General features: G+C 36.9%; 7 protein-coding genes across 7 annotated transcripts; 3 read left to right on the forward strand and 4 right to left on the reverse strand.

Moving 5' to 3' along the window:
* Positions 1-1,836: 1,836 nt before the first annotated feature.
* On the forward strand, positions 1,837-3,595 carry EV154DRAFT_523768 (pantothenate kinase). Its single transcript, XM_051603137.1, has 9 exons — positions 1,837-2,021; positions 2,100-2,376; positions 2,440-2,549; positions 2,612-2,637; positions 2,705-2,756; positions 2,806-2,866; positions 2,922-3,126; positions 3,193-3,385; positions 3,448-3,595. The coding sequence occupies exons 1-9, from the start codon at positions 1,893-1,895 to the stop codon at positions 3,589-3,591; spliced, it is 1,197 nt and encodes a 398-aa protein (XP_051453055.1). The 5' UTR covers positions 1,837-1,892; the 3' UTR covers positions 3,592-3,595.
* EV154DRAFT_523772 (Rho GTPase activation protein) lies at positions 3,596-6,001 on the reverse strand. The gene is made up of 10 exons (XM_051603138.1): positions 5,839-6,001; positions 5,757-5,764; positions 5,644-5,709; positions 5,257-5,514; positions 5,072-5,193; positions 4,866-5,021; positions 4,483-4,795; positions 4,248-4,427; positions 4,117-4,194; positions 3,596-4,065 (listed from the first exon to the last, which is right to left on the reverse strand). Exons 1-10 carry the CDS (start codon positions 5,946-5,948, stop codon positions 3,608-3,610), a joined length of 1,749 nt encoding a protein of 582 aa, XP_051453056.1. The 5' UTR covers positions 5,949-6,001; the 3' UTR covers positions 3,596-3,607.
* Positions 6,002-6,223: 222 nt separating this feature from the next.
* On the forward strand, positions 6,224-10,137 carry EV154DRAFT_428777 (cortical protein marker for cell polarity-domain-containing protein; the record flags this gene model as incomplete). The annotated part of the gene is made up of 10 exons (XM_051596434.1): positions 6,224-6,889; positions 6,945-7,141; positions 7,201-7,418; positions 7,473-7,659; positions 7,737-8,137; positions 8,233-8,424; positions 8,492-8,595; positions 8,665-9,253; positions 9,354-9,720; positions 9,801-10,137. The coding sequence occupies 10 exons, from the start codon at positions 6,224-6,226 to the stop codon at positions 10,135-10,137; spliced, it is 3,258 nt and encodes a 1,085-aa protein (XP_051453057.1).
* Positions 10,138-10,182: 45 nt separating this feature from the next.
* Positions 10,183-10,928, forward strand: EV154DRAFT_44198 (uncharacterized protein). Its single transcript, XM_051596971.1, has one exon. It carries the CDS (start codon positions 10,315-10,317, stop codon positions 10,828-10,830), a length of 516 nt encoding a protein of 171 aa, XP_051453058.1. The 5' UTR covers positions 10,183-10,314; the 3' UTR covers positions 10,831-10,928.
* An 8-nt stretch (positions 10,929-10,936) lies between these two features.
* On the reverse strand, positions 10,937-12,611 carry EV154DRAFT_523781 (uncharacterized protein). Its single transcript, XM_051603139.1, has 9 exons — positions 12,526-12,611; positions 12,452-12,460; positions 12,328-12,378; positions 12,196-12,260; positions 11,984-12,133; positions 11,897-11,917; positions 11,278-11,829; positions 11,135-11,215; positions 10,937-11,078 (listed from the first exon to the last, which is right to left on the reverse strand). The coding sequence occupies exons 1-9, from the start codon at positions 12,541-12,543 to the stop codon at positions 11,027-11,029; spliced, it is 999 nt and encodes a 332-aa protein (XP_051453059.1). The 5' UTR covers positions 12,544-12,611; the 3' UTR covers positions 10,937-11,026.
* A 2,369-nt stretch (positions 12,612-14,980) lies between these two features.
* EV154DRAFT_568434 (uncharacterized protein) lies at positions 14,981-15,334 on the reverse strand (the record flags this gene model as incomplete). Its single annotated transcript, XM_051606076.1, has 1 exon — positions 14,981-15,334. The coding sequence occupies one exon, from the start codon at positions 15,332-15,334 to the stop codon at positions 14,981-14,983; it is 354 nt and encodes a 117-aa protein (XP_051453060.1).
* A 3,541-nt stretch (positions 15,335-18,875) lies between these two features.
* On the reverse strand, positions 18,876-21,188 carry EV154DRAFT_450611 (uncharacterized protein). Its single transcript, XM_051597214.1, has 7 exons — positions 20,545-21,188; positions 20,386-20,486; positions 20,162-20,321; positions 19,789-20,108; positions 19,496-19,734; positions 19,291-19,433; positions 18,876-19,235 (listed from the first exon to the last, which is right to left on the reverse strand). Exons 1-7 carry the CDS (start codon positions 21,139-21,141, stop codon positions 19,086-19,088), a joined length of 1,710 nt encoding a protein of 569 aa, XP_051453061.1. The 5' UTR covers positions 21,142-21,188; the 3' UTR covers positions 18,876-19,085.
* Positions 21,189-25,057: the final 3,869 nt, after the last annotated feature.

Raw genomic sequence — 25,057 nt, forward strand, 5'->3', positions numbered from 1 at the left:
TAGTACTGCCGGAAGTGTTGGAAACATTGTTTTCCGCTGAGAATAAAATATAAAATCATTAAAACCCACAGTCACATGTCCCGTTTTCTCATTTTACTTACGTAATCTGAAGTTGTCTTTTTCTTACCCTGGCTATCATCCCCATAAACATTTTTTTGCTTTAAAAAATTACGTTTATCTATTAACATGGTATTGCTACATCTATTTATTTATGTATAAGTTGTTTTTATAGAGATTTAAAAATTTGGCTTTGCGATCAGCGATCAAAAAATCAAAAATATCGGAGATATCGATATTTTCGATTTTTTGAGCGATATCGCCAATATCGATCAAAAAAAACATTTTGATCGCTGATTTATTTTAGGGTGTCACCTTGACGGGTGAAAACGTTGGCATCATTTGGTAGATCCTGACCAATCTTATTTTTTTACATTGGCAAGATAAGGTCTTAGATATAGACAATGCTATAGCAGTTGTGACAAGAAAGATGGTGGTGCCTTCATTTATCATATCGACAATCACACTATATCATATACTTAACTTTATATCAAACGTGGTAAAAAAAAACTTGCAGCACCAAACGTTCTTACCTGGCCACCGACCAGAAACAATTGCTTATTGCAGCTAGGTAATCCAAATTTCTGAGAGTTGCAAAAGTGTGCAAAATAGACAATGAGGAAACAAAGTTTAGCGAGGCAAATTCCATTATGGTGTAAAGACGAGCGTAGCGTTTGGATGTAAAATTTTATCGAGCATTCTATCGATATTTTCCCTAAATGCCTTAATAAAAGACCTTTATATAATCACTTAGAGATTTGACCAGAAATCAGTCAACTTGATTGAAAAAGGCGGCGACTTTATTCTTAAAAAGCTGGACAAACCAGCTACAAACATCTGGTAAAATTAGTCTCCTCAAAAAAGTGGGCGGAAGCATAGCACCAAAATTATGTAGCAAAAAAAAAGTCAAAGTGTAGCGCATTTTAAAAAAATGTGTAATAGCATTTTCGATAACATAGTGCCGAAGTATAATTTACCCCCTTTAAAAACATCGGGTCCCTTCACCTGCTTACAAAGATATCTTGATAGTATACAGGCAAATCTAGTACATTATAACTAGTGAAAGCTTAAGATGCCACTATTATAGGTTTTTCTGTTATCGGCATAATAGAAACTACTGTTTGAGCCATTAAATCTTACATGACAAGCAAAATATGAAGTTATCTGTGCTTGGGGAACCACATTTCAAGATATAACCAAAGGTTCTGAAGTTCAAATATACTGATACTTTTCAGGCAAGGAATTATTGCGCTTTTCTTTTCGAGCTCTCTTTTTTTTTTTTTTTTTTTTTTTTTTTACCATGTCTAACGATCGAACCGAAAATAAAACAGGTGCATTTCCTCAGACAAAAGACGTGGAGACAGATAAAGATTCCAATGAACATTTAGAGACAGATCAAGATTTATTGGAAGAAGAATCGGAAACACTCAGAGAAATTGAAGAATTAACGATTCGAACTAAAGAATTGGACGACGAGCTTCATTTTGCAGAAGCAGACTTAAAGAGAGAAAAAGCCTTATTACAAGGCGATATACAAGAAGAGAAAAAACTGGAAGAACAACTTTCGAATCTTACAGAGAAAGTAGAGGTTCTTTTGACAGCTGCTGAAGAGATGGAAAGCACAGGTTTACTCGACGAAGATAAAGTCAAGCAGTTATTATCAAAGGCGGACGAAAAGTGGGATGAAGAGATCCAGTCTTTGAGATCCGAAATCGAAGCCAAGCAAAAGACACTAGCTAACTTGCGAAAACATTAAATATAAACTGGGGAAAGCGTTTCTTTTTTTTTTTTTTTTGAAACTCCAATAAAATTTCTTTTCTTGCAAACACTTAAAAATGAACGACAATGCGTCTGTAATGAACGTGGATGGTGCATCAGTGTCAGAAGCAACTTACGCAGCTAACGAAACTAGAGATATTGTTTTACCAAATCAAACAGAACACGTAGCGCATATTGCTATCGATGTAAAGATACCTTTTTTAATTTTTTATATTTTTTGCATAATAGAAAAAAAAAAAAAAAACTAAAAGCGCTAATTGTAGATTGGTGGTTCTTTAGCTAAAATCGTCTATTTTACTTCCTCTGGTGAACTAAATGGAGGTCGTCTTCATTTTAAAAAGATTGAGACTGAGAAAATTGACGAGTGCATCGACTTTGTAGCAGCACTCATGGCAGACGCACGTCCGCTAACACCAGAAAACACAAGTCTGGTTTTAAAAGCGACAGGTGGTGGCGCTTACCTGTTCTACGACAAGCTGGAGGCGCGTTTACCAGGTGTTATTGTTCAGAAAGAGGATGAAATGGAATGTCTTATCACTGGTAAATATATATTACACGAAGGACCAAAGATAGCAAATAAAATTAACCAGCATTTCGAACTAGGTCTCAATTTTTTCATAACAGAGATACCTTACGAGGTGTTTACTTATAACGAACAGGAGCCTGACCCAATGAGATTTGAAGAAAAGACGAGAGACATATATCCTTACATGGTAAAAAAATTAAATACATTGGTATATAACTACATCATTCTCATTCTATTAGTAATCAATAGCTAGTCAACATTGGATCAGGTGTTAGGTAAACGAGGGAAAAATAAAACTAAATGAGGACGATATTGTATTAAACCCTCGTGTTTCAATGATAGTATATTGAAGGTAACAGGCCCTGATGAATTCTCTCGTATTAGTGGTACTTCTGTAAGTCTAGCCTGAAAGTGTAATATCGCATACCCTAATAAAATTATAGCTTGGTGGTGGTACTTTATGGGGATTGATGGCATTATTGACAAAAGCGACATCTTTTGATGGTAAGATAATAACAGGTAGTAACTGCAAACATAGTAACACCCTTTTTTTTTTAAGAAATGCTCGAAATATCCAAGGATGGTGATAACAAAAATGTTGATTTATTGGTTGGAGATATTTACGGTGCAGATTACACCAAACTTGGTCTAAAAGCTACAAAGATCGCATCCAGTTTTGGTAAAGTCTTTAAAAAGGGAGTGCAACAATCTCAGGACAATTTTAAAGCTTGTGACATTGCAAAAAGTTTGTTGTTCATGGTCAGGTAAAATATTTTCATGTTTTGATTGGAATACGGGAGGAGGGGTATGTATTGACATTATGTGTACAGTAATAATATTGGTCAAATAGCCTACTTGAATGCAAAGCAACATGATTTGAAACGCATCTATTTCGGTGGCTGCTTTATCAGAGGACACCCTATTACAATGAATACGTTATCTTATGCCATCAATTTTTGGTCTAACGGAGATATGAAGGCATTGTTTCTTAGACATGAAGGCCATCTAGGAGCTACAGGCGCTGTAAGTGAAGTAGATTTTTAAGACGTTATACGTATGCATTAATCATCTCTATATTTAAATAGTTCTTGAAACATTCAGTTATTCGGAGAGCAAGGCACTCATTTTCATTTTCTGAAAATAATTTCACACCTGACATCAATCCTAATCCCAAAAATGTTTATGGTGATATAGAAGAAACAAACGTTGAGCTCCGTGCTGATAAATAAACCCATTTTATTATTATTATAATACACTTGCATCTTCTACTAATAACTCGTCATCTGTATCTGTATCAAAAAACCAGTCAACATGTTGTATAATAGTTTCCATTACTTTACTCAACAGATCACTGTGCAAAATGGAAGAAGACAAATCGTCTTGCTTTGATCTTAGTAATCCAATGGAAAATATCAAGGCAAGATTGGATGCCTCCATCTTGTTGATTTTACTCTGATCCTTTACTCGTTCCAAATGGCGAACTAAATACTGAAATACCTTGTAATTAGGAACTGGGAGCACTTGGATTATGGATTTGAGTCGGAACATACGCTCATCGTAGTCCTGTAAACGAGCTGCTTCAATCACTCGGTCATAATATTCAAATGTCAACAAAGGATTCTTGAGCTCACGGAAATAGAGCTTCAAAAGTCCAGTAATCACATTAATATCGTTCTCCTCATCTAAATTTACATCCTCCGGGTCTAAAATCATGAATACGAATTTTATTAGGATATGATTCACAGGCAACTTACTGGTATTAAATTGGTTTTTGTATTTCTGTATACTTGTAGTCTGACCAGACAAGCGATAAATTCCTACAACATCTAGGCCTATTTGTGGAGTATTAGTTGAGACATCGTCCTGTCAAAATGCTTAATGTTACCTCTTTTATCAACCTGCTCAATACATGAACGTACTACAAGTGGTATCCCTCCTCCTTCTTCGAGTTTTAAGTAGCCTCCAAACACCTCTTTTCCGACAGGTGGAGGCTCGGTTGGTATATGTTGTTTATTACTGACACTATTTCTACTTGATCTGGAGAACCATCTTGTCAGCTTTGACTCTATATGCCCACTGGTTAGTATAAAAAAAAATTAATTATTAAGCAGTATCTTTACCTTCTGCGGTCTGAGTAACGTCAGACTTACTTTTTATAAGCTTATCTTTAAGAGGGATGGATGCGAGTAGCTGTACCAGGTCTATGTCTTGGTTTTCCCGATTTTCTTTCAAAGAGACCAATTCACGCATGATTGCATCTAACCAATCGGAATACAAGGTCTCATTGGCTACACTGATTACTATCTTTAGATCACTGTTGTTGATGATAAAAGCATTCTTCTTTCGGGTATCTAACTTTGTGGCTGGGGTTATTTCAGAAGATTGCAGATTAATTGTTCCAAAAGCAGCTACAGACTTCATAGAGGAAGGTCTCTGATCATATCATAAGAAAAGAATACACAGTGAGATTATTATCCCAACATTTATTTTTACACTTACTTACCCTTGAAGTTTTGTTTAGTCCTTCCTTATATATCAATAAATATCCAACTGCCAAAACCGCATAATATTCTTTCCAAGGAATTTCCTCCTCTGCAATGATTTTCATTTGAATAATACTTTGTGTACGAATCCAGTTGGGATGTAAGGCATCCAAACTCTAAATATTGGTCAGTCTCATAACCACTAATTATATATGGTGAGGCATACCAATTTTTTGATATCATATACCAAGTCGTCAATATTATATTTAGTTTTGGGAGTCTCTGTCGGTCTTTCCCATTGTGATTCATTTGTACTCTTGTTAAAGAAATAGATGGTACCTGCTTGATCTACAGAGATGAATGATTTGAGTAAAAAGTGATTATCTAAATATATTCTGTATAAAAACAAACCGTAAGAATAGCTCCATCCAGCTGGTAGATCATCTAGGTTACTTTCCGTCGAAATATCCACTAGTAAATTTGCCTTTGCCCTATCGGGTAAAATTGGTGCAGACATGGTATCTCTTATTACTGCATTTGACTGTTGAAGATACGGGTTACTATTGGAAGCGATGATGGGAGGGCGTTGATCCGGTGGTAGTGTTTGATTGTACTCCGTTACTGAGTCTGAACATGTATTATTAGGTGTGGCAGGTCTAGTTGAATTCTAATGAAAGAGTGTAAGGGACAAAAATGGCATGTATGTTTTAGTGTAGTTTACCTTGACTGATTAAAGATATGAAATTGTTAGTGCCTGATCAAAGTTATTTTACAATTAAAAAATTCCCAAACTTGTACCAATTTCTTCCATGACAGCTATTGTTCGATTTGCAGGAAAAAATCCAATTTCGTCGTTCAGCTCACCTAGGATACGTTAATATAATTCTTTTATTTCTTTATGAATAATGTACCTTCCCACCTACACAATTAAAAAAAGAGGGAGGGATTAGGTGACAGTTACTAATTTAAAAAAGAAGGTGTAGATTGGTTTACCAATCGTCATTGTGTTTCTCCAAAAGTTTTATTTGATCTCCTTCTTTAAAGGACAATTCATAGTTTCCCTCAGCGGTGTAGTCCCACTGAGCAGTAAGGTATTGTGCCATAACAAAAACAATGACCAAAAGAAAAGAAAGAGCAAATAAAATATAAAAAAAAGAATACAAACTGTAACGTGACGTCAAATAAGCGCGATTACCTTTTTGAAATGCGGGTACACCTCCTGGGTACTTTTTTTTTATAGGGGAAAGATTAATGTTACGCATATAATATTTTTTTTCATTTACTCTTTTGGTGTGTTGTTTATTTTTCTATTTTCCCCTTTTTTTTTCTACTTTAAAAAAGTACAAGAAACAAAAAAAAAATTCAAAAAAGTAACTCAATGAGGTTGACATTGACCTTTTGTCTACTCGTTTCCTTGGATATCGTATCTGGACTATTTAGTGTCCCGACAGTGATAGACGAGGGAAACGCAGGGCACTTGGGCTTTGCTGGAAACTATGCGGGAATATCATATGTGAACAGCTTACAACAATTTCAGTCAACAAACGAGGACTCGATTATTTTACGAAACAATAACAATACCTATGAAAAAATCAGTCATTTTCAAGGCAATATCACATCATCGTGTATGTTTCAAAACTCTATTTATTTTGGAGGTCATTTTGAAACTGTCAATCAAACATACCTCGTTCATCATGTCGTAAAATTTGATACACAAACAAATCAGTTTCAGTCTTTAGATCAAGGTTTAAATGGTCCTGTCTATTCTCTATATTGCGATGATTTGGATCAAGTACTTTATATTGGTGGAAATTTCTCTTCTCCTGTAGATACAAATTCCACAATGTCCAACGTTGCTTCTTGGAACATAAAGAATAGTTCTTGGTCCTTATTGCCTTGGAAAGGATTTAATGGTCCAGTCTATACCATCACCAAAAACAAAAAGTATAATACTATATTGTTTGGTGGGCATTTCGATGCTACTGGGGATGGCCAGTTCTTTAATTCAAATACAAGCCAACTGGTTCCATTGAATTCACCTACTGTAAGTCATATATATCATCTGTAATTTATTTACTAATCTATCTTTACTCCTATAGTCAATATCTTCAGGAAATGGTGCCTATCAAGCTGATCCAAAAAGTATCATTTGTCCTGCTCAAATATCAAATGCTCAACCTTGGTATCTGCAAGATGGTGTCCCTGGCTATTGGGATGCAAATTTTGCTAATCCGGTAGAGCCCACTGTATTTAGGCTATCAAACACTCACACTGAAAAAGGAACAATTTCATTCAAGTAAGCTCCATCATCATATCTTTGTCTGGTCCCCTCATTTTTCTAACACAACAAAAAAGTATACTTGCATTAGGCTGGAACCATTATTTTAACTTGTCGTATGTAGACCCTGTTACACAGCAGACAATTGTTTGTTCAAAGGATTGCACGTTATCCAACGATACATATCAAGACTTCACAGTCGTAGATCCTATTACAGCGACTGGTATTCGAATCAATATAAATAGCTGGTATGGCTCTGGTGGCGGTCTGGGTTATGTTCAAATATATCAATCAGGTAAAAATGATAAATTAAAACTTTATGCAACCATCATTTAATATATTGCGCTAGATATTTCTGTAAATCCACATCTGAATACAAATGATTCTCAATGTAATCCTACTGCATCATCTACTCAAACCACAGTCACCGGAAATTGGAAAGATGTTTATGTTTTTGGTTACTACCAAACTATACTAGTAGCAAACGTGCCATATTCTGAATTGGCTACTTCAAACACTGCCATTGTATACGAACCGTAAGGAAACTCCCATTCTTCCCCCCTCCCTCCTTTTTTTTTTTTTTTTTTTTTTGCGTGTTAATTGTTATTTTTAGAAATATCCCTGCACAGGGACAATACGATGTCTATGCAACTACACCTGGATGCGTTGGAAGTTCCAATTGCTTTACTAGAACACAGGTGGAATATTCACTCGAATTATCCCCTGGTTTTCCTGTCACAACTATTATATCTGATCAAAATACTTTTACTGATCATCGTATTCTGTTATACAGTGGATATATTTCTCCTGTCTCAACAAACTTTAGACCCTCGATTACACTTCGCCCAGCTCCAAATGCCACTAAGCCTTCAAATAACGATGCAAACGTTCAAATTATGGCTGATACAATTGAATTTGTTAGAAATATGACAGCTGCGCCATTGGTCAGCATACTAGAATACAATCCTGCAAATGCAACAAACACAACAGCTATATCTTGGAAGCCTTTAAATCGTATGTAAACATTGTTTCACCTCCCCTCCCTCAATGAAAGATTCACCTTCTAACTTCTGTGTATTAAAATATATACATAGAACAATTACCAATAGGATCCATTGTGTATTCGATTGATGCTTCAGATGGTGATTTACTTTATATTGGAGGAGAATTCGCTAGTTCAAATACAACTGGATTTAGGAATATCGTTTCCTACAATAATCAACTAGGACAGTTACTTGCTTTAGATAACAGCTCTGCTGGTTTGAACGGTAAAGTCTCCAAACTGCTTTTATCCAATACAAGTAAGTTTTTTTTTCCCGAAAAAAGTCACATTATGATATAGATCTCTCACTAATGACACGTTTTTAGTTTTATACGTTGGTGGTGATTTTAATGCAACCATGACAAATTTAAATCTTAAACACGTTGGTCAATTCGATACGGCTAAAAAATTATGGTCACCGCTTGGAGATGTAAAGTATAGAGAAGGAAAATCGATTTACAGATAGTAGTAACGCATGCTTTTTTTTTCTTTCTCGTAGGGAGTAGATGGTTCAGTCAATAATCTCTTGTTATCGTCAGATAATACAACACTCACTGTTTCTGGGCCTTTTAACCATCGGCTGTCGATCAACAATACGAAAATGTCAGTCGGTAACGCACAGTGGAATACGAAATTATTGTCATGGACTGAAAGATCTTCGCTTGTCGTTGGAGAGGTCGCAATCGACTATCAAAATATACTAGCAGGTGCAATTTTAGGTGCACAGACGTACCGTGCCGATCTTGTTCTTTCCAGCAGCCTTAATTCATCTAGACATATTTTTAACGATTCTGTAACAGTCTCTGCTGGTGTGACGTGGTTGAACAATCAGACATACGAAGAGCATACAGTGATTGCACAATACACTGAAGAGATGAATGAAACGTCCACCGTCTTATCCTATAGTAACGTTACTAATGCATGGACTACGATCGATGTTTTTCAAGGACGTGTCTATTCATTAGCCACATTTGGAACCTGGCTCTACGTAGGTGGACAGTTCTCTTCAGAAGCAACTCAATCTATAAGCTTAGCTATTTATGATCTTGTCAGTAATAATACAAATATTCGTATTCATGGTGTAACAGGTAAGATTGAAATAGACAAAGTATACTGTGATTAAATAGACTCAATCAATTTTTCTTTTTTTTTTCTTTTTTACGAATACAGCCGAGAACAACTCTCCAGGAACTGTCAATGTTATTAAGCCTCATCCAGATGGGAAAAAAGTATTAATTGGCGGTAAATTTTCAAAGGTCGGTCTGTTAGATTGTGAAGCAGTGTGTGCAATCGATCCTTCCACGCTTCAATGGGATCCCATCGCCTTGAGTTTGACAGGAACTGCTTATGACATGATCATTCCAATCAACGAGGAACCCCAAAAGATTATCGTGGTGGGTGATCTCCGTATTCAAAATCAACCTGCTACTGCTATTGCAAGTGTGACTGATGCAGCTGATAATTGGTCTACTGTCTTGAGCTCGGACCAACTGTCTGGTATCCCAAACACAATTATTAGCAGTGTCGACAACGAGGTAATTGTTGCTGGAACAAGGTAAGACCCAAATTAGTTTTTTTTTTTTTTATAAAAAAAAAAAAAAGGAACCACAGGATTTGACTTTAATTATCATGTAGTCTATCAAACAGCTTTTTCGTTGGATCTTTGAACGGTAATACATATACATCATTGGCTTCGAATTTAGCACAAGGAACTATTATCAGTCAACTACTACTGGTGCCAATCTCTAGTTCGTCTGAGCAACGATATCCCAGTGGCACACAGAATATGTTATTAGCTGTCGGGACTTTGAACATTCAAGATTTTGGAAACGCTAGTGCAGCACTTTATGATGGAACTGCTTGGTATCCTTATTTACTTACTACTCAATTGAATGGTAAAGCCGGTAATATACAAAAGGTGATTCACCCCACAGGTTTCAATGGTATTACCAATGGACGTCGTAAGTATTAAATGTTTTATCAATACATACATGATTATACTGACGATTTTTCTTTGCTAGGTTATCTATCTGTGGCGGCTGTCATCCTTATTTCAATTGCTATTTCTGTGGGTATACTCTTTGCCTTGAGTGCCATTGCTCTATTATTTTTGTTTAAAAAACATAAAGATGCAAGGGGTCCTGATGAGATGCCCCCGTGGACACCTACCAATAGATTAGTTGATGCATTCGGTTTATTTGGTACAGGAAGTTTGGGAGCAGCTACAATTGCAGCTACAGCAGCAGGAGCGGGAGTAGCTGAAGCGTCTACCACAGGTCGTGCTGCTGCAGGACCTTCTAATACAACCTCGAGATCTGCTTTCCAGCACGATGATGGAGACATTGGTGTTTATTCTCCTACAACAACTATTATCAATCCAATCCCAATCACCACAGCAGCAGCTGCTGCTGGTATTTTGTCTTTTGAAAGCATGGTAGCTTCAGCTAAAGCCAACACCGCTGCAATCATTAATGACACCCACCCAAAATTGTTTTATGCCAAATATGCATTCAAAGCCCAAGAATTTGGAGAGCTTAGTTTAGATGCAGGAGATACAATTGTAGTAACCGATACTACTGATAATGTTTGGTGGCTAGGTTACAAGGATGGTGGTTTAAATAAGCCACTATCCGGAGTGTTCCCTAGTAATTATGTAAAGCCCTAATTATACCTATATTACTTTAATTTCATACCTTTTATACCATTTTTGTAGTTTATATAACCCTTCCCCTTTTCCTCCCCTTTCACCTTATATAACATTTAATCCAAAATTTGTTACACCATTTTTTACTTTATTTTTTTTTTTAAAAATTTGTAGCATAAATCATAATAGATATTTTCTTATCAGAAAAAAAAAATGACTAAATAGTCTTAACATCTTCAGTAACTTTTCTTTTTTTGGCAGCCGATGGACTGTATATTTCATTGTTAGATATTGCATCTTTTAGTTTCATTTAATTTGAACTTACGTGATTTCTTCCGATTTAGTGTCATTTCCGGCAACAAATCTTGGAGATCTGCGAGTGGGTTTTCTGACTGGCTTGATATGTCTGAATGAAAAAAAAAACATTAACCACTATTACATAGGATCGTTTATAAGCTCTATACTTGCCTAACTTTTCCTGAAGTTCTACCACTAACAACAGTTGTTTTTTCTTGGACTGTGGTAGTTTCCTCCATAGTGGTAGCATCACGTTTCTTGGAAGAGCTCACATCCGTGGTCATCTCGATATCGTTTGAGCTACTGATATCATTATTGACCACGCTTGTCTCCAGTGAAATTTTACTAACTTCAGTCGAGCTTTCGTTGAGTCCATCTTTCTCCTCCTTCTTTTCATAAACGACGGAGCTATTCTCGTTCACCTCATTGGTCACCTCGTTATTCTTTGACGCTACCTCATCTTGCTTGCCAATGACATCATTTTTAATTTCCACCTCTTTGTTGAAAAATTCAGTTGTAGCTTCGTTCTTCTCTGTAGTATCCTTCTCACCCGTACTCTCAGTTGTATCTTGGGTTGTTATCGTGGTCTCCTCGGTATTACTAATCACGGTCTGTACCTGATCGATGAGGCTTGGATTTTTGTCACTCGCAATCTCGGGTTGGACGGGAGCACAAGCGTCGGCTTGATTTTGATTGGCGGAATCATCTACTTTTATTTCGGCACTAAAAAAACAGAGAATGAAAATCAGCGATTTGTAAAGGGGTGCACATAGATACAAATGGTTTTTACGTTGAGACGTCATCCTTATTGCTTATAAAAACTAAAATTAGTATCGTTTTTCCGTGGGAAACAGAGAGACGTAATATCAGGACTTACTCTGGTTTTGCATTGGAAACTTTATCACTCATCCATGCCTTCTGTACCTTCTCTTTGTCATCTGTTTTAAGTGTATCCCATCCATTCATTTGTGCGGGATCTGTGACAGCGAGCTTAATAGTGTTTAAGATGGCTGGCGTTACACATGTCCTAAAAGAACAAAGAAGTAAGTTCATGCCGCATATCTAAGCATTTGGGTCTAGGCACGTTACCAATGTTTCCACTGGGTTTCCTTTCCTTCTGTTTCAGAAACGACGCCAATACAAAGATCTCCTCCCTAATAAATCAATGTAATAATCAATAAAGATGTTCTTCATATACAAAGAGAAAAAGAGTCTACTTACTGAAATGGCGCATTTTTCTGCTGTACAGCTGCCGAAGACAGGATCATCATTCTTTTAGGATGAAATAGAAAAAATTGATATAAATTTACGTGAATGATAAAAACGCGTGCTATTTGTACTCTACCTTACTATACTACATCGATAAAGGACAGTTGATTTAGCAAGTTATAAAAATTAAAATAAAAAAGGTGTTATTACCTCAATTACGTATCCCATATTATTATTTATTTATTTTTTCTTAAAAGTTGTTAAAAAAACTAAAGAACAAAGAAACTAGAACAAACTTTTTTTTTGGGGAGAGAGACCTTTTTATGCGGATTTTAAAGTTTAGCTTCAATCCCTTTTTTGACTTGCAAACATGTCATCCTATAAGGAACACCCTATTAATTTAGCATTAAAGCTAATTCACACTATATAATTGATATTCAGCTTTACACACCAACCACCCCCAGTATTTTATTCACCTTTTACGTACGTCTTATCACATAATTTGTTGCCAATAATATTTTCCTTACCAAAATTAGCATATTCTGATGACGTTAAAATTTATCAAGTTTTAGCGTGGTGCATCGTTTCTGACTGCGAAGCGTACGAAAGATGGAGTAATAGCAGTAACCGTTACTAACGTTATTTGTTGTGAGCTCAAGTGCAAATTCTTTCGTGATACGTCGACTTGTTTTTTTAAATAGGACACGATTGGTCGTTTAATAAAATAAAATTAACTCCTGCTCATCTCTCTCAAGCGCGACTCTCAAATGGACGATGATACTTATATTTTACAACTTTATTATTTTTTTAATCTCTATCAAATAGAGTATATTCAAATGAACCAGTAAACGTTATAGATCCTCGTTAAATATTTTTACTGCATTCCACAGGAGACACCATCTTAAAAGCTTAAATTCGGAAATGCCTAAATTTAACAGATATGTTTGCTATCAAAGAAAGCAATGTTAGTCAACTCAACATCCTGGAAGTTAGTTTCTTGTCGTTTGTATTCGATAACGTGAAAAAAAAACGCCCTCACTTGCTTCAAAATCTAGGAGTGCAATAGAAATGGGGCTTGTTCATTCCGAATGTAAAAGTTCCAGTGTTAAAAAAGCAAGACTACCCAGCAACTCTGGTATTCGACGAAAAAATAATTCCACATGAAGTTGCAGTGAATTCATGTAAAGTCTAACATTCCCTGCCTATTCACGCGATATTTCGTTTTACGCCTGCATGATTTATGGTTTTTTATTATTCTCGTAAAATGGTCCCGTCACAATTGGTATATGATATTGAGCCACTGACAAACTTTATACAAGTGTGGCGTTGCATATGTGAATTCTTAAAATGCTCTGATATTTATAATTGTTGTTCGTAAAAGGTTGCCTGAAATGCAGCAATTCCTTTCTCAAATAATAGATTATCTCATCCTGACATTGTTTGGGGTATGGTTACTCCAATATATTGGTGTACCGCCAGGTAGTCAGTCACATAGAATTGTTTTGAGGCTCTTTGTTTCGAGGTGTCTTGGTTCTGTGTTCGTTTAGAATGTGAGAGAGAGAGAGAGAGAGAGAGAGAGAGAGAGAGAGAGAGAGAGAGAGAGAGAGAGAGAGAGAGAGAGAGAGAGAGAGAGAGAGAGAGAAGTAAGGGATAAAGAGTTGTAATAGACTTCTATTACTGGATTCGGGTCAGAGAGTAACTAGTTCATTCCAAATTTAAATGAGGAAGAGGCGAGACGGAGTCAACAATAGGCGTTTGGTAGTAGCAAGGACCGCCAAAGCTAAAAGCCCAGCAGACGCATCAAATACTAGATAAGGTGGTCCCTATGATTACCGGCGACGTACTTTGTCTAGAGCTGTGATAAAACTAAAAAAAATTAACCAGACCGAGAAGGAATGACACCAGTGGATGATAAATCACATAAAGTTTCACGAACACATAACTTTGGTAACTTTTGCATTCATTCATTTGGCAATGAAGATGGATGTTACTACAAGTGACCGTATGTATTGTCCTAAAAAAAAGTTGGTTTTCCGAGGCTAAAAAATGTAACAACCAGCCAAAGTTTATAAAGAAAGCAGCCTATTGTGTAAGTAAAAACTTTTTATAGCTTGCATTAATGAAAGTATATTAACGCGCCTAATCAAAACACCCATTGGTGCAACCAGCTAAAACTGGCAACACCAATTTCAACACACTCAAACAAAACTAGATTTGACACATCGACTTTAACCACCTATACAACCCTGTATTTATCACGATCCCAGTCAATGGTAAATTAATTTTTACTGGTGTTGTGAGCTTCTATTCTCAAACAGGAGCTAAGCTTGATTTAGAAATACTTACTAAATTTCAATGGGAACTTATTGTGGATCCAAGCTAAGAAAGGATTCAGCTTTATATGAAGTCTACAATAAGGTTGTTACGTAGTGCGCATGTTGTGCCCTGAATAACACAAGTTGTCTAACTATTGAATTAGACTGATGAGATCTACTTTTATTTTTAAAAAAGTGAAAGCAAATGCCTATAAGCTGCAAATATCAAGTGCCTTTAAAGGTCTTTACGAACTGCCGCGTCGAAATAAAAACGAGTGATTTGAACCAATATCAAAGTCTTTCAAATATAATCATTTTATTATGTTTATTCCACACTTTTTATACAAAGATTATTGATTACGCTTAAACATCAACACAATTAAAAATAATGCAGCAAACGTTATCATAAAGTTGGGGAATACAGTAACTGCTTTACTCGTAGTTGTTGGTGTTGCAACAAAGGGAGGCAAGGTTGAAAATACTGGAAGAGACTGTGTTGGGGCAACACTTGCGACAATAGATGATGCAGGAGCAGATATTTCAGATGAAGCAAATATTTCAGAAGATGCTGCCACAGACGATGCTGCGGAAATTATACTAGACGCGACAGAAGCATCGGCAGTAGAGGATACTCCAGAAGCAGTGCGCGAGATAGAAGATTGGGATACAGCTATAGAAGACGTGAAAGAAGGTTCAGCAGACATTGCTTGATGATATCAAAAAATTGTTCAACTATCGAACTATAAAAATAAAAAACTAAAAAAAAACTATTAGCTTTTATACATAATGTTAGATCAGCCACAAAAATAACAATGGCGTCTTATTTCAGGTAAGCCGACTATTTCTAAGCCGAAGCAAAGCCAATAACAACTTTTCTTTTACAAGCCTTTGTTTGGACGCCTTACTGCTTGTAGTAAGATCTTTCCGTTCCTTTATCTATAAGTTATTGCCAAAACTAACGTTATTGCATCATATTCTAAATCTAAAAAATTAAAGTTGTTTATTTCAGGTTTTAAAATGGCAATGTACAAGTTGATTCTAATAACCACACACACACTGATTTACATTCTCTTCGAGCTACAAGCACATCAGGGTTTTTTTTCTTGGCGCGGATAGGTGATTCCCTATCTTACTGTTAGACAGTAATCAATCTATGCAGTTCACCAAATTTTATCGTATACATTATATGTTTGTCTCCAATTACAACCCATATTTTTACCAAAAGCGCTAAAAGTAACTGAAGACATGATTAAGTATACCCTATTGATAGTCCGGGGAATCGTTCTTGGGGATCGTGTCTGAGCACTTCACACGTTGACATGCATCGTACTTGTAGTGATACATGCCTGAATCCCTGATATCCGGGACCTGTGTCAGTGTAATCTCACATATTTGAGGTTTTTGGACTGATAATTATGTAACTGTGCACCTTTTTCCACATTCACATAGATATCAGCCGGTATAATACGGGGTATCCTAGTCAATACATATAACTGGTGCATCTTCCTTAATTAGGATCGGCCGGTACGACTGATTTTGCATGACAATAACAACTTGCGTCATAACCGTTCCGTTTTACAAAGCCTTATTGCACGTGGGTTTTAAATTATATTCAATCACAGAACAAGTTATGCAAAACATGCAACATGGTTTCGAATTGCTTGCTCTACCGATTTTACACACTCATGTCTACGCTAAAACGAAATCAGTACCTGAGTAACGATTTTACACATTCATAGCCACACTTGAACGAAATCAATACCTCAATACCGATTTTATAAACTCATGGCCACGCTTGAATGAAATCAGTACCCGAGTACCGTTTTTTTCACCCATGGCTACGCTTGAATGAATTCAGTACCTGAGTACCGGTTTTACTCACTAATGGCTATACTTGAATGATTTCAGTACCTGAGTACCGATTTTACTCACTAATGGCCAAGCTTGAATGAATTCAGTACCTGAGTACCGTTTTTTTCACCCATGGCCACGCTTGAAAATATTTCAGTACCTCAGTACCGTTTCTTTCACCCATGGCCATGATTGAATGATTTCAGTACCTGAGTACCGATTTTACTCACTAATGGCCACGCTTGAATGAATTCAATACCTGAGTACCGTTTTTTTCACCCATGGCCATGATTGAATGATTTCAGTACCTGAGTACCGATTTTACTCACTAATGGCCAAGCTTGAATGATTTCAGTACCTCAGTACCGTTTTTTTTTCACCCATGGCTACGCTTGAATGAATTCAGTACATGAGTACCGTTTTTTTCACCCATGGCCATGATTGAATGATTTCAGTACCTGAGTACCGATTTTACTCACTAATGGCCACGCTTGAATGAATTCAATACCTGAGTACCGTTTTTTTCACCCATGGCCATGATTGAATGATTTCAGTACCTGAGTACCGATTTTACTCACTAATGGCCAAGCTTGAATGATTTCAGTACCTCAGTACCGTTTTTTTTTCACCCATGGCTACGCTTGAAAAGATTTCAGTACCTCAGTACCGTTTCTTTCACCCATGGCCACGCTTGAATGATTTCAGTACCTGAGTACCGATTTTACTCACTAATGGCCAAGCTTGAATGATTTCAGTACCTCAGTACCGTTTTTTTTTTTCACCCATGGCCATGATTGAATGATTTCAGTACCTGAGTACCGATTTTACTCACTAATGGCCACGCTTGAATGAATTCAGTACCTGAGTACCGTTTTTTCACCCATGGCTACGCTTGAAAAGATTTCAGTACCTCAGTACCGTTTCTTTCACCCATGGCCACGCTTGAATGATTTCAGTACCTGAGTACCGATTTTACTCACTAATGGCCAAGCTTGAATGATTTCAGTACCTCAGTACCGTTTTTTTTTCACCCATGGCTACGCTTGAATGAATTCAGTACATGAGTACCGTTTTTTTCACCCATGGCCATGATTGAATGATTTCAGTACCTGAGTACCGATTTTACTCACTAATGGCCACGCTTGAATGAATTCAATACCTGAGTACCGTTTTTTTCACCCATGGCCATGATTGAATGATTTCAGTACCTGAGTACCGATTTTACTCACTAATGGCCACGCTTGAATGAATTCAGTACATCAGTACCGATTTTACTCACTAATGGCCAAGCTTGAATGATTTCAGTACCTCAGTACCGTTTTTTTTTTTCACCCATGGCCATGATTGAATGATTTCAGTACCTGAGTACCGATTTTACTCACTAATGGCCACGCTTGAATGAATTCAGTACCTGAGTACCGTTTTTTCACCCATGGCTACGCTTGAAAAGATTTCAGTACCTCAGTACCGTTTCTTTCACCCATGGCCACGCTTGAATGATTTCAGTACCTGAGTACCGATTTTACTCACTAATGGCCAAGCTTGAATGATTTCAGTACCTCAGTACCGTTTTTTTTTCACCCATGGCTACGCTTGAAAAGATTTCAGTACCTCAGTACCGTTTCTTTCACCCATGGCCACGCTTGAATGATTTCAGTACCTGAGTACCGATTTTACTCACTAATGGCCAAGCTTGAATGATTTCAGTACCTCAGTACCGTTTTTTTTTTCACCCATGGCCATGATTGAATGATTTCAGTACCTGAGTACCGATTTTACTCACTAATGGCCACGCTTGAATGAATTCAGTACCTGAGTACCGTTTTTTTTTACCCATGGCTACGCTTGAATAAATTCAGTACCTGAGTACCGTTTTTTTCACCCATGGCTACGCTTGAAATGATTTCAGTACCTCAGTACCGTTTCTTTCACCCATGGCCACGCTTGAATGAATTCAGTACCTGAATACCGTTTTTTCACCCATGGCTACGCTTGAAAAGATTTCAGTACCTCAGTACCGTTTCTTTCACCCATGGCCACGCTTGAATGATTTCAGTACCTGAGTACCGATTTTACTCATTAATGGCCAAGCTTGAATGATTTCAGTACCTCAGTACCGTTTTTTTTTTCACCCATGGCCATGATTGAATGATTTCAGTACCTGAGTACCGATTTTACTCACTAATGGCCAAGCTTGAATGAATTCAGTACCTGAGTACGTTCATTGCCTGCTAATACAAAAGCTCGGTCCAAAGCACTTAATTGCTATAATCTTCTTCCCACTTTAAAGGACTGTACCACTGCTGTCAACCATCGCCCCTTCTGTATTCTAAAACATTAAAAAAGTACTTAATAGTTATATATTATTTGACGATGTCACTTTTAGTCGGGTAAGGTATAATTAGAGGGGTAAGCCTTTTTTATCAGGATATGAAATCCAGTGTTTATAAAATCGGTTCCATAGTACCATGTTTTTATTGCCCTCAGTGTGACCTGCCAATCTTATCAAACTTACAGAAATCTTTTACGTCTATACACATCCAGAAAATAGTCTATGCCTATTAACGTGATACGTATTTATTCATTTTTTATTATTCCAACTAATCATTGTATGGTTTTACTGTACTTATAAGCACAAGAACCCCTTCGAACCCACGACTCCGGAATAAAATCATCAAGCTTTCTTTTTCCTTTACCTTTCGCCCTTGCTATTTCAGTTTGTTCTATCTGCTTGGCTGTTTCGATTGTGATATCCTTTTAAAACTCATTTTTAGATTTAAAGTGAGATGAAAGCCTCAACCAATGTTACCTTTAAACACGACATCCACATAAACATATTTGGAATCAAGCTTACTTCAGATTTGTTGGTGCACAATGAGAACGAAACAACATGTACCATACGATAGAAAGCTGGTCCAACAATATCCATTTTATACAATGAGCACTTTTTTCCTATAGCGATCAAAATAAATAAAAAATAAAATATCTAAAGGCCCTTAAAAGTATTCATTTACCTTCAACCAGAATTCCACATACTACAGGGTTAGGAATCTTGTAGCTTACGAGGTTGTTCAGCATCAATTTCATCTGTTGACCTAACTTCACCAAATCAGATGGCGGCTTACGAGAACTGGATTCAGTAGGCTTGACTTCAGCTATGGTAAGATCATGGCGTGTGCTCCTTGTTCTGACGTATGCCACGTAATCAGGCTTGAACTTTCCGGTCTTTTCACTGTGCAACCTACCGTTTGCCCTACAAGTAAATTATTTAACTTGACGTTGATTGAGTTGCCGAGTTAATATTTACCACTCATGCTTCAGGATGTCTTCAATTCCAAATACCAGTTTGATGATGTACGACACAAAATTATGGATGTGTGTGTCCTCAACTTTGGATTCGTTTGGGTTGATAAGTAATCGCGGTGCTCTACAATTAAAATTAAAAAAAGCTTGAGTATCTGTGTGACAATGACCTGAGGTGGAGGGAAAAATAGGTACTGACACTGTGTGAAGCAAATTGGCGACTTGGACAACTGGCTTATCATAATTTGTAATTGCCTCGTTTAACATAGCAATGGTGGTCTTTTGTAGCTCCATCCATTTATTGTTGTTGTCGTTGAAGCGGAACTAATCAGTTAACTTTAGTATACAAAAATGATTCACTTGAATAAAGATATTACATTGGCAAGTTTCATACACCAGTTAAAAGTGACTGGATCAATATCTTTCGGCCTGTCACAAGCAAACTCAGGAACGTGTGAAAGGTGGCCTTCTGTCCCCAAATACTTGGTCACCGACTTATCAATCTCCTCTGAAAAAAGATAGATAAAGTCTAAAGAACTATTAGCAAGTAAGGAAAAAAAAACGTTAATATATTTAGGTCGGGTCTTCAGTTTATATTTACAGAAGACGTAGGTCCGAAATCTGATTCACGTCAATCTTGCTTAACTCGACTGAGCGATGCCTAAACTCTCTCAGTTGACTCATCAGAATCGAATCTTGCGGCTATAGCAAAAGAATATGTGAATAATTATGGATGCCTTAAAGCGATATTATAACTTACGGATCCAGGGTCTTCACAGATTTTGTCAACAGTGTAGTTCCTTGATCTTTGTGGGTGGTAATCTTCCGACTTTTGGCTGTCATCAGAGTGATATGATGTGCCACAACCGATGATTTCGTCTGCCGTGACAGTTCCCAAACTGGTATGGATACGATAGCTTTCTTTAAGAAGGCTGTTCGTAGCTTGTATTTTTGAGTTCTGTACGGAATAGTGGTCAAAGGTAGTTTCAAAATGATGTTGGAAGCGTTTTTTTACTGCTGGTCTTTTGTAGTGGGTCAATACATGCTTTGCAAAGTCAGTTAAAGAGTCCGGAAGCTCGTCGATGTTTTGTAATTTTGTAAATCCTTGAGTAATGACGCTTAATCCAGTTTCTGCGTCTTGAATAACACACGAGTTTAAGCTTACAATCTTTTCAGCCAATATTTCTTCCTCCAGCCAGGATGAGGCTTTTAAAGATATGAAAAAAGTTGGAAGGTTATACTCGTAACAATCTTCCTTAGTAAAACAAAAGTCATTTTCGACATTAAAGGATTTAGGGCCCTTCATAACTGCAGTAAAAATAGACAAAAAAACAACCGTGTAAAAAGAGTGAAACATTCGCCCGATTATGTCGATTCAACTAAACCAACACGATAGTTCGCGACTATTACGTCATCAGTAAGACATCGGTGTTACAACCAAGGGTTTAAAATATCTAAAAAAAATTCATGCACAAAGTTTCGTCACGCACTCTTCCATTAAATCCTTAGGTTTAACGATGTGAACTGCCCTGTGAACGAGCCTCTTTACTTTTTTGGTGAAGAGGGGGGGGCCATAGGTCATTAGTTGCGTATGGTAGGAAGACAGCATCACATTCTAAGTGTGGGAGGCTACGAGCTTACACATTATGGGTGGCGTTCACTCGAATTGATGCGAGCGTCTCGCTACAACTAGATTCAACCTTCCATTAAATCCTTAGGTTTAACGACATGAACTGCCCTGTGAACGAGCCTCTTAACTTTTTTGGTGAAGAGGGGGGGGCCATAGGTCATTAGTTGCGTATGGTAGGAAGACAGCATCACATTCTAAGTGTGGGAGGCTACGAGCTTACACATTATGGGTGGCGTTCACTCGAATTGATGCGAGTTTCTAGTTGTAGGGAATATAAAAAAAGTAAGTAGTTAATTGCTCTGTTATAAACATACTTTTCTTGTTGTTTCATCTATTGTTATAGGTTAAAGTCAGATATCTCAACTACAGAAGTATAATATATAAAAGAGAAATGCGGTGGATGACAGCTGATATTATGGTAGTAGCTAACCATCGCTATACAGTGAGGGCTTCAAACACTAGGTAAATTGAGGATATTATGGCTCATAGTAACAAAGTGGATAATCATACTAAGGATATTCAGACAGCCTGCATATTACGAGTCTAGTAACCTGAGAAATGGGCCTTAAGCTTTGTGGGAGGGAACTGTAGAGCCAATAAAAACTCAATTTTTTTTTTTTGAAAAACTAGCCTATAGATTTGCTTCAAATAGTGTAAGCGGCTTCCAAACATAGAAGATTAGCCCTGCAGCAATCAAATATCTGATGTGATCCATAATTTAGTTACATATGTAAATTGTTTCTTGTTCATATGAAAGGAGGAAAGGGCCCACGACAACGGCCATTTGGGCGTCACAATGATATGGGTTCAAATGCATTGAGAATCAGATAAGTTATGAGTTGGAACTGGACACAACAATATTCTTTTTTCTGGCTTACTATTTATTATAATTAAAGATGTCAAACCATCGTAATAAGTCTCAAAACATTACTAGAATTGCCACTAATATAAAAAGGGGGCGTCTAAATGGACAAATTGCTGGTCGTAAATGTAAACAGATCGATAACCAATCCACCTTGACAATTTTTTTTTGCTAAGTCTTTGGACGAATTCGTGCAATCTGAAGCCTCTACAAGCACCGAACATGTATAAATCATGCAGATATTATGCTCTCAAAAATATTGTTAAGATATTGGACTTTCAGCCTCAGTTTAATACAACTGGTGTTAAAGACAGTGCAAGGAAAAAGGAATCATAGAATAAAGATCTTTCTCTTTAGCCAAAATTTGTGCTGTAGTTTTAAAGGCATCATTACCTAAACTAACTGACATCAGGTGTGGAAACTGGAATGCTGCTCAGCTCACATAAGGTCAAATCAAGTATGCCGCATAAGATGCTTATGTAAGCATAGCTATTTTTGAGAGCTTAATTGATTGTCCTTCAGCCCATCAACAGCAAAAAACACGCTTGTTTCGCTGTATACAAATTCATACAAGGTCTTTCCATGTACGTTTGACTATTTAGAGGATTTACCACAGGATATGAGCGTACTTCATCCTACAACAAAGACATATCTAGAAAAAAATAGAGCTATATTAGATGAGAGTCTGTAAGCTCCCGTCAAAATCATGCAAGTTAAGATACCTGGTACAATAGTTCCAAATTACGAACTGAATCAACAAAGTATGCCTACGTCTCACTAAGCTATGCCAGTATGTTTGCAAGATTTCGGATCAACCCCGTTTCATGTTTTTGTGGATTGGAATTTGTTACGAACTGCGTCGAAGCTCCAGTTATCAACCTCAAAAAACGCAACAACCCACCCGATATCCCTGCTCACTCCGATCAATGAAACTTCTGCAGATCAATTGTCAGTACCATCTCGAGTTTTGAAAGATGTATTCCACTTGATGGATATGCTCCCATTATCACAAAAGCATGGTATGTATAGAGAGCTTTACCAGCGTTTTAGAGATGCTTTATTTGTTTACGATCCAGTAGACAAAAAAAAATATGGAAAACTATTTGAAAACTATCAACACTGATTTCAATGCATGCATAGATGGCAAGTCATCCAAATTTTATTCTAAAGCGAGTCAAATGAAGAACTCCTCCGCCGAACCAACTATTACCTGCTGTTAAGCTTCTCTTTGATCAGTATGGGCCTTTACCATGTGCCAAGACAGGATTTCCGCTCTTCGACAAGGAATCTATAAGAATATCCAAAAATATTTTAAGATCCATTGAGTTGGGTCATGTTTATGATTCGATTGATGGCCCTCCATTGTACAGAGAAGTTGGTGAAGATAATAATGAGTTAATGAAATATACATGCTACGAGTTACCAGCTCCGTAGAAGGATACCACCAAAACATCATACAAAAATTATCATCCATCAACTTTGGTCCGCGTCTTGCCGATTCAGTTCTTGCAGACTTTCGACTGTATTATAACATCGAAGCACTTTAATTGCTAGATGTATGCTAATTTTTTTAATTTATTTTTGTTTAGGCTGGTACAAGAAATTGAGAAGGTGTAATTCACAAAATTCATTATAGTCTATAAATTACCCAATGCATTAATATGATAAGATTGGATGCTGGTCACCGTTCCGCTAGGAATTACTCGTTACATCATATCAAAAAACTTTCCACCGATTTTGTTGGAAAATATGTCGAAACTTTTGGTATAATAGCGCTTGAATCTCCATTTATTGATGCTCATAAAATGCGGTCAGGTAAAGGGGATGAGTTATCTCAACAACAACTTTCAACCAATGCGATAACAACAAAGATGCTTTAGCTAAGTTTTTTGCCAATCATAAATTTTAGAAAAGAAGGTTATTCAGCTCGCAACTTTTTGTACCGTTACTTAGCACGAAGACAACATACATTACATGCAGTAGTACCCATTCATGCCAAAGAAGAAGTATTATTGTATAAAAAGCTACTGATTAACAAAAAGAAGGAGCTTTTTTTTGAATAGAGATAGTGTTACTCCAGACTTCGAGGTATTTGCGAAACTTTGGTCTTCATTTGCTGATGGTAAGGACATTTACTATAAGACACCAGAGCATATCAAAATTTGCTTTAACAAACGAGTTGAGGCCAGTGTTTTTAAAAATTCAATTGCGCTCAATCAAAACATCTGCCGAAGTATTAGAAACGTTTTGGGACGACCAAAAAGAATTCCTGAATCTGCAGCAAGTCGGTGTATCCAAAAGACCAACTAAACAACTGGCAAAACAGAATAATCAGGTGCTAGGACCAGCTCCATTGGCTCCTAAATGTTTGCCAGTTTTAACGCCGAGTTTATCTCCTCTGCTCTTACCTCTTGTCCCCCCCCCCACCATCCATCAGCACAGAAAACGCAAATCCCGTCATTAAAAAGCCAAAAAGATCAAACAGGATTTGCTTCGTTTGTAAAGACTCATCTTCTTGCACTGGTCGATCAAGATCTAAGTACTGTGTCAATAGATGTGGCATATGCCTAAAAGACAACTGTTCTGGGAGGTACAAAATATCAGTTTGTCAGTTTCAATAAAACAATAAATTTTATGCGAAACCCATCATTAAAAATTAACATCATGGCTTCAAAAGAGTATAATCCACCCAAATACAGATTTTTTTTTTGGGTGCCACAAGGCACCAAAAAGAAAAAAAAAAGAATCAAATCATTTTTAAAAAATAGTCCCCACCTATGG

This window comes from Mucor mucedo (assembly GCF_025094135.1).
Source record: "Mucor mucedo strain NRRL 3635 chromosome Unknown EV154scaffold_125, whole genome shotgun sequence".
In the NCBI taxonomy this organism is placed as follows: Eukaryota; Fungi; Mucoromycota; class Mucoromycetes; order Mucorales; family Mucoraceae; genus Mucor; species Mucor mucedo.

What these genes read in the sequence shown, in the direction of transcription:
- EV154DRAFT_523768 (XM_051603137.1), top strand. Translation starts at nt 1,893, where the DNA reads ATGAACGACAATGCGTCTGTAATGAACGTGGATGGTGCATCAGTGTCA. An exon ending in AACATTGGATCAGGTGTTAG is followed by an intron (nt 2,638 to 2,704) that starts GTAAACGAGGGA and finishes TTTCAATGATAG; the next exon opens with TATATTGAAGGTAACAGGCC. An exon ending in CTCGTATTAGTGGTACTTCT is followed by an intron (nt 2,757 to 2,805) that starts GTAAGTCTAGCC and finishes ATAAAATTATAG; the next exon opens with CTTGGTGGTGGTACTTTATG.
- EV154DRAFT_523772 (XM_051603138.1), bottom strand. Translation starts at nt 5,948, where the DNA reads ATGGCACAATACCTTACTGCTCAGTGGGACTACACCGCTGAGGGAAAC. An exon ending in AGCTGTCATGGAAGAAATTG is followed by an intron (nt 5,515 to 5,643) that starts GTACAAGTTTGG and finishes CACTCTTTCATT; the next exon opens with AGAATTCAACTAGACCTGCC. An exon ending in GACTAAACAAAACTTCAAGG is followed by an intron (nt 4,796 to 4,865) that starts GTAAGTAAGTGT and finishes TGATATGATCAG; the next exon opens with AGACCTTCCTCTATGAAGTC.
- EV154DRAFT_44198 (XM_051596971.1), top strand. Translation starts at nt 10,315, where the DNA reads ATGCCCCCGTGGACACCTACCAATAGATTAGTTGATGCATTCGGTTTA.
- EV154DRAFT_523781 (XM_051603139.1), bottom strand. An exon ending in AGAACTTCAGGAAAAGTTAG is followed by an intron (nt 11,216 to 11,277) that starts GCAAGTATAGAG and finishes TTTTTCATTCAG; the next exon opens with ACATATCAAGCCAGTCAGAA. An exon ending in ACTAAATCGGAAGAAATCAC is followed by an intron (nt 11,079 to 11,134) that starts GTAAGTTCAAAT and finishes TGAAATATACAG; the next exon opens with TCCATCGGCTGCCAAAAAAA.
- EV154DRAFT_450611 (XM_051597214.1), bottom strand. Translation starts at nt 21,141, where the DNA reads ATGTTTCACTCTTTTTACACGGTTGTTTTTTTGTCTATTTTTACTGCA. An exon ending in GGTGTATGAAACTTGCCAAT is followed by an intron (nt 20,109 to 20,161) that starts GTAATATCTTTA and finishes TTAACTGATTAG; the next exon opens with TTCCGCTTCAACGACAACAA. An exon ending in TGTGGATGTCGTGTTTAAAG is followed by an intron (nt 19,236 to 19,290) that starts GTAACATTGGTT and finishes GAGTTTTAAAAG; the next exon opens with GATATCACAATCGAAACAGC.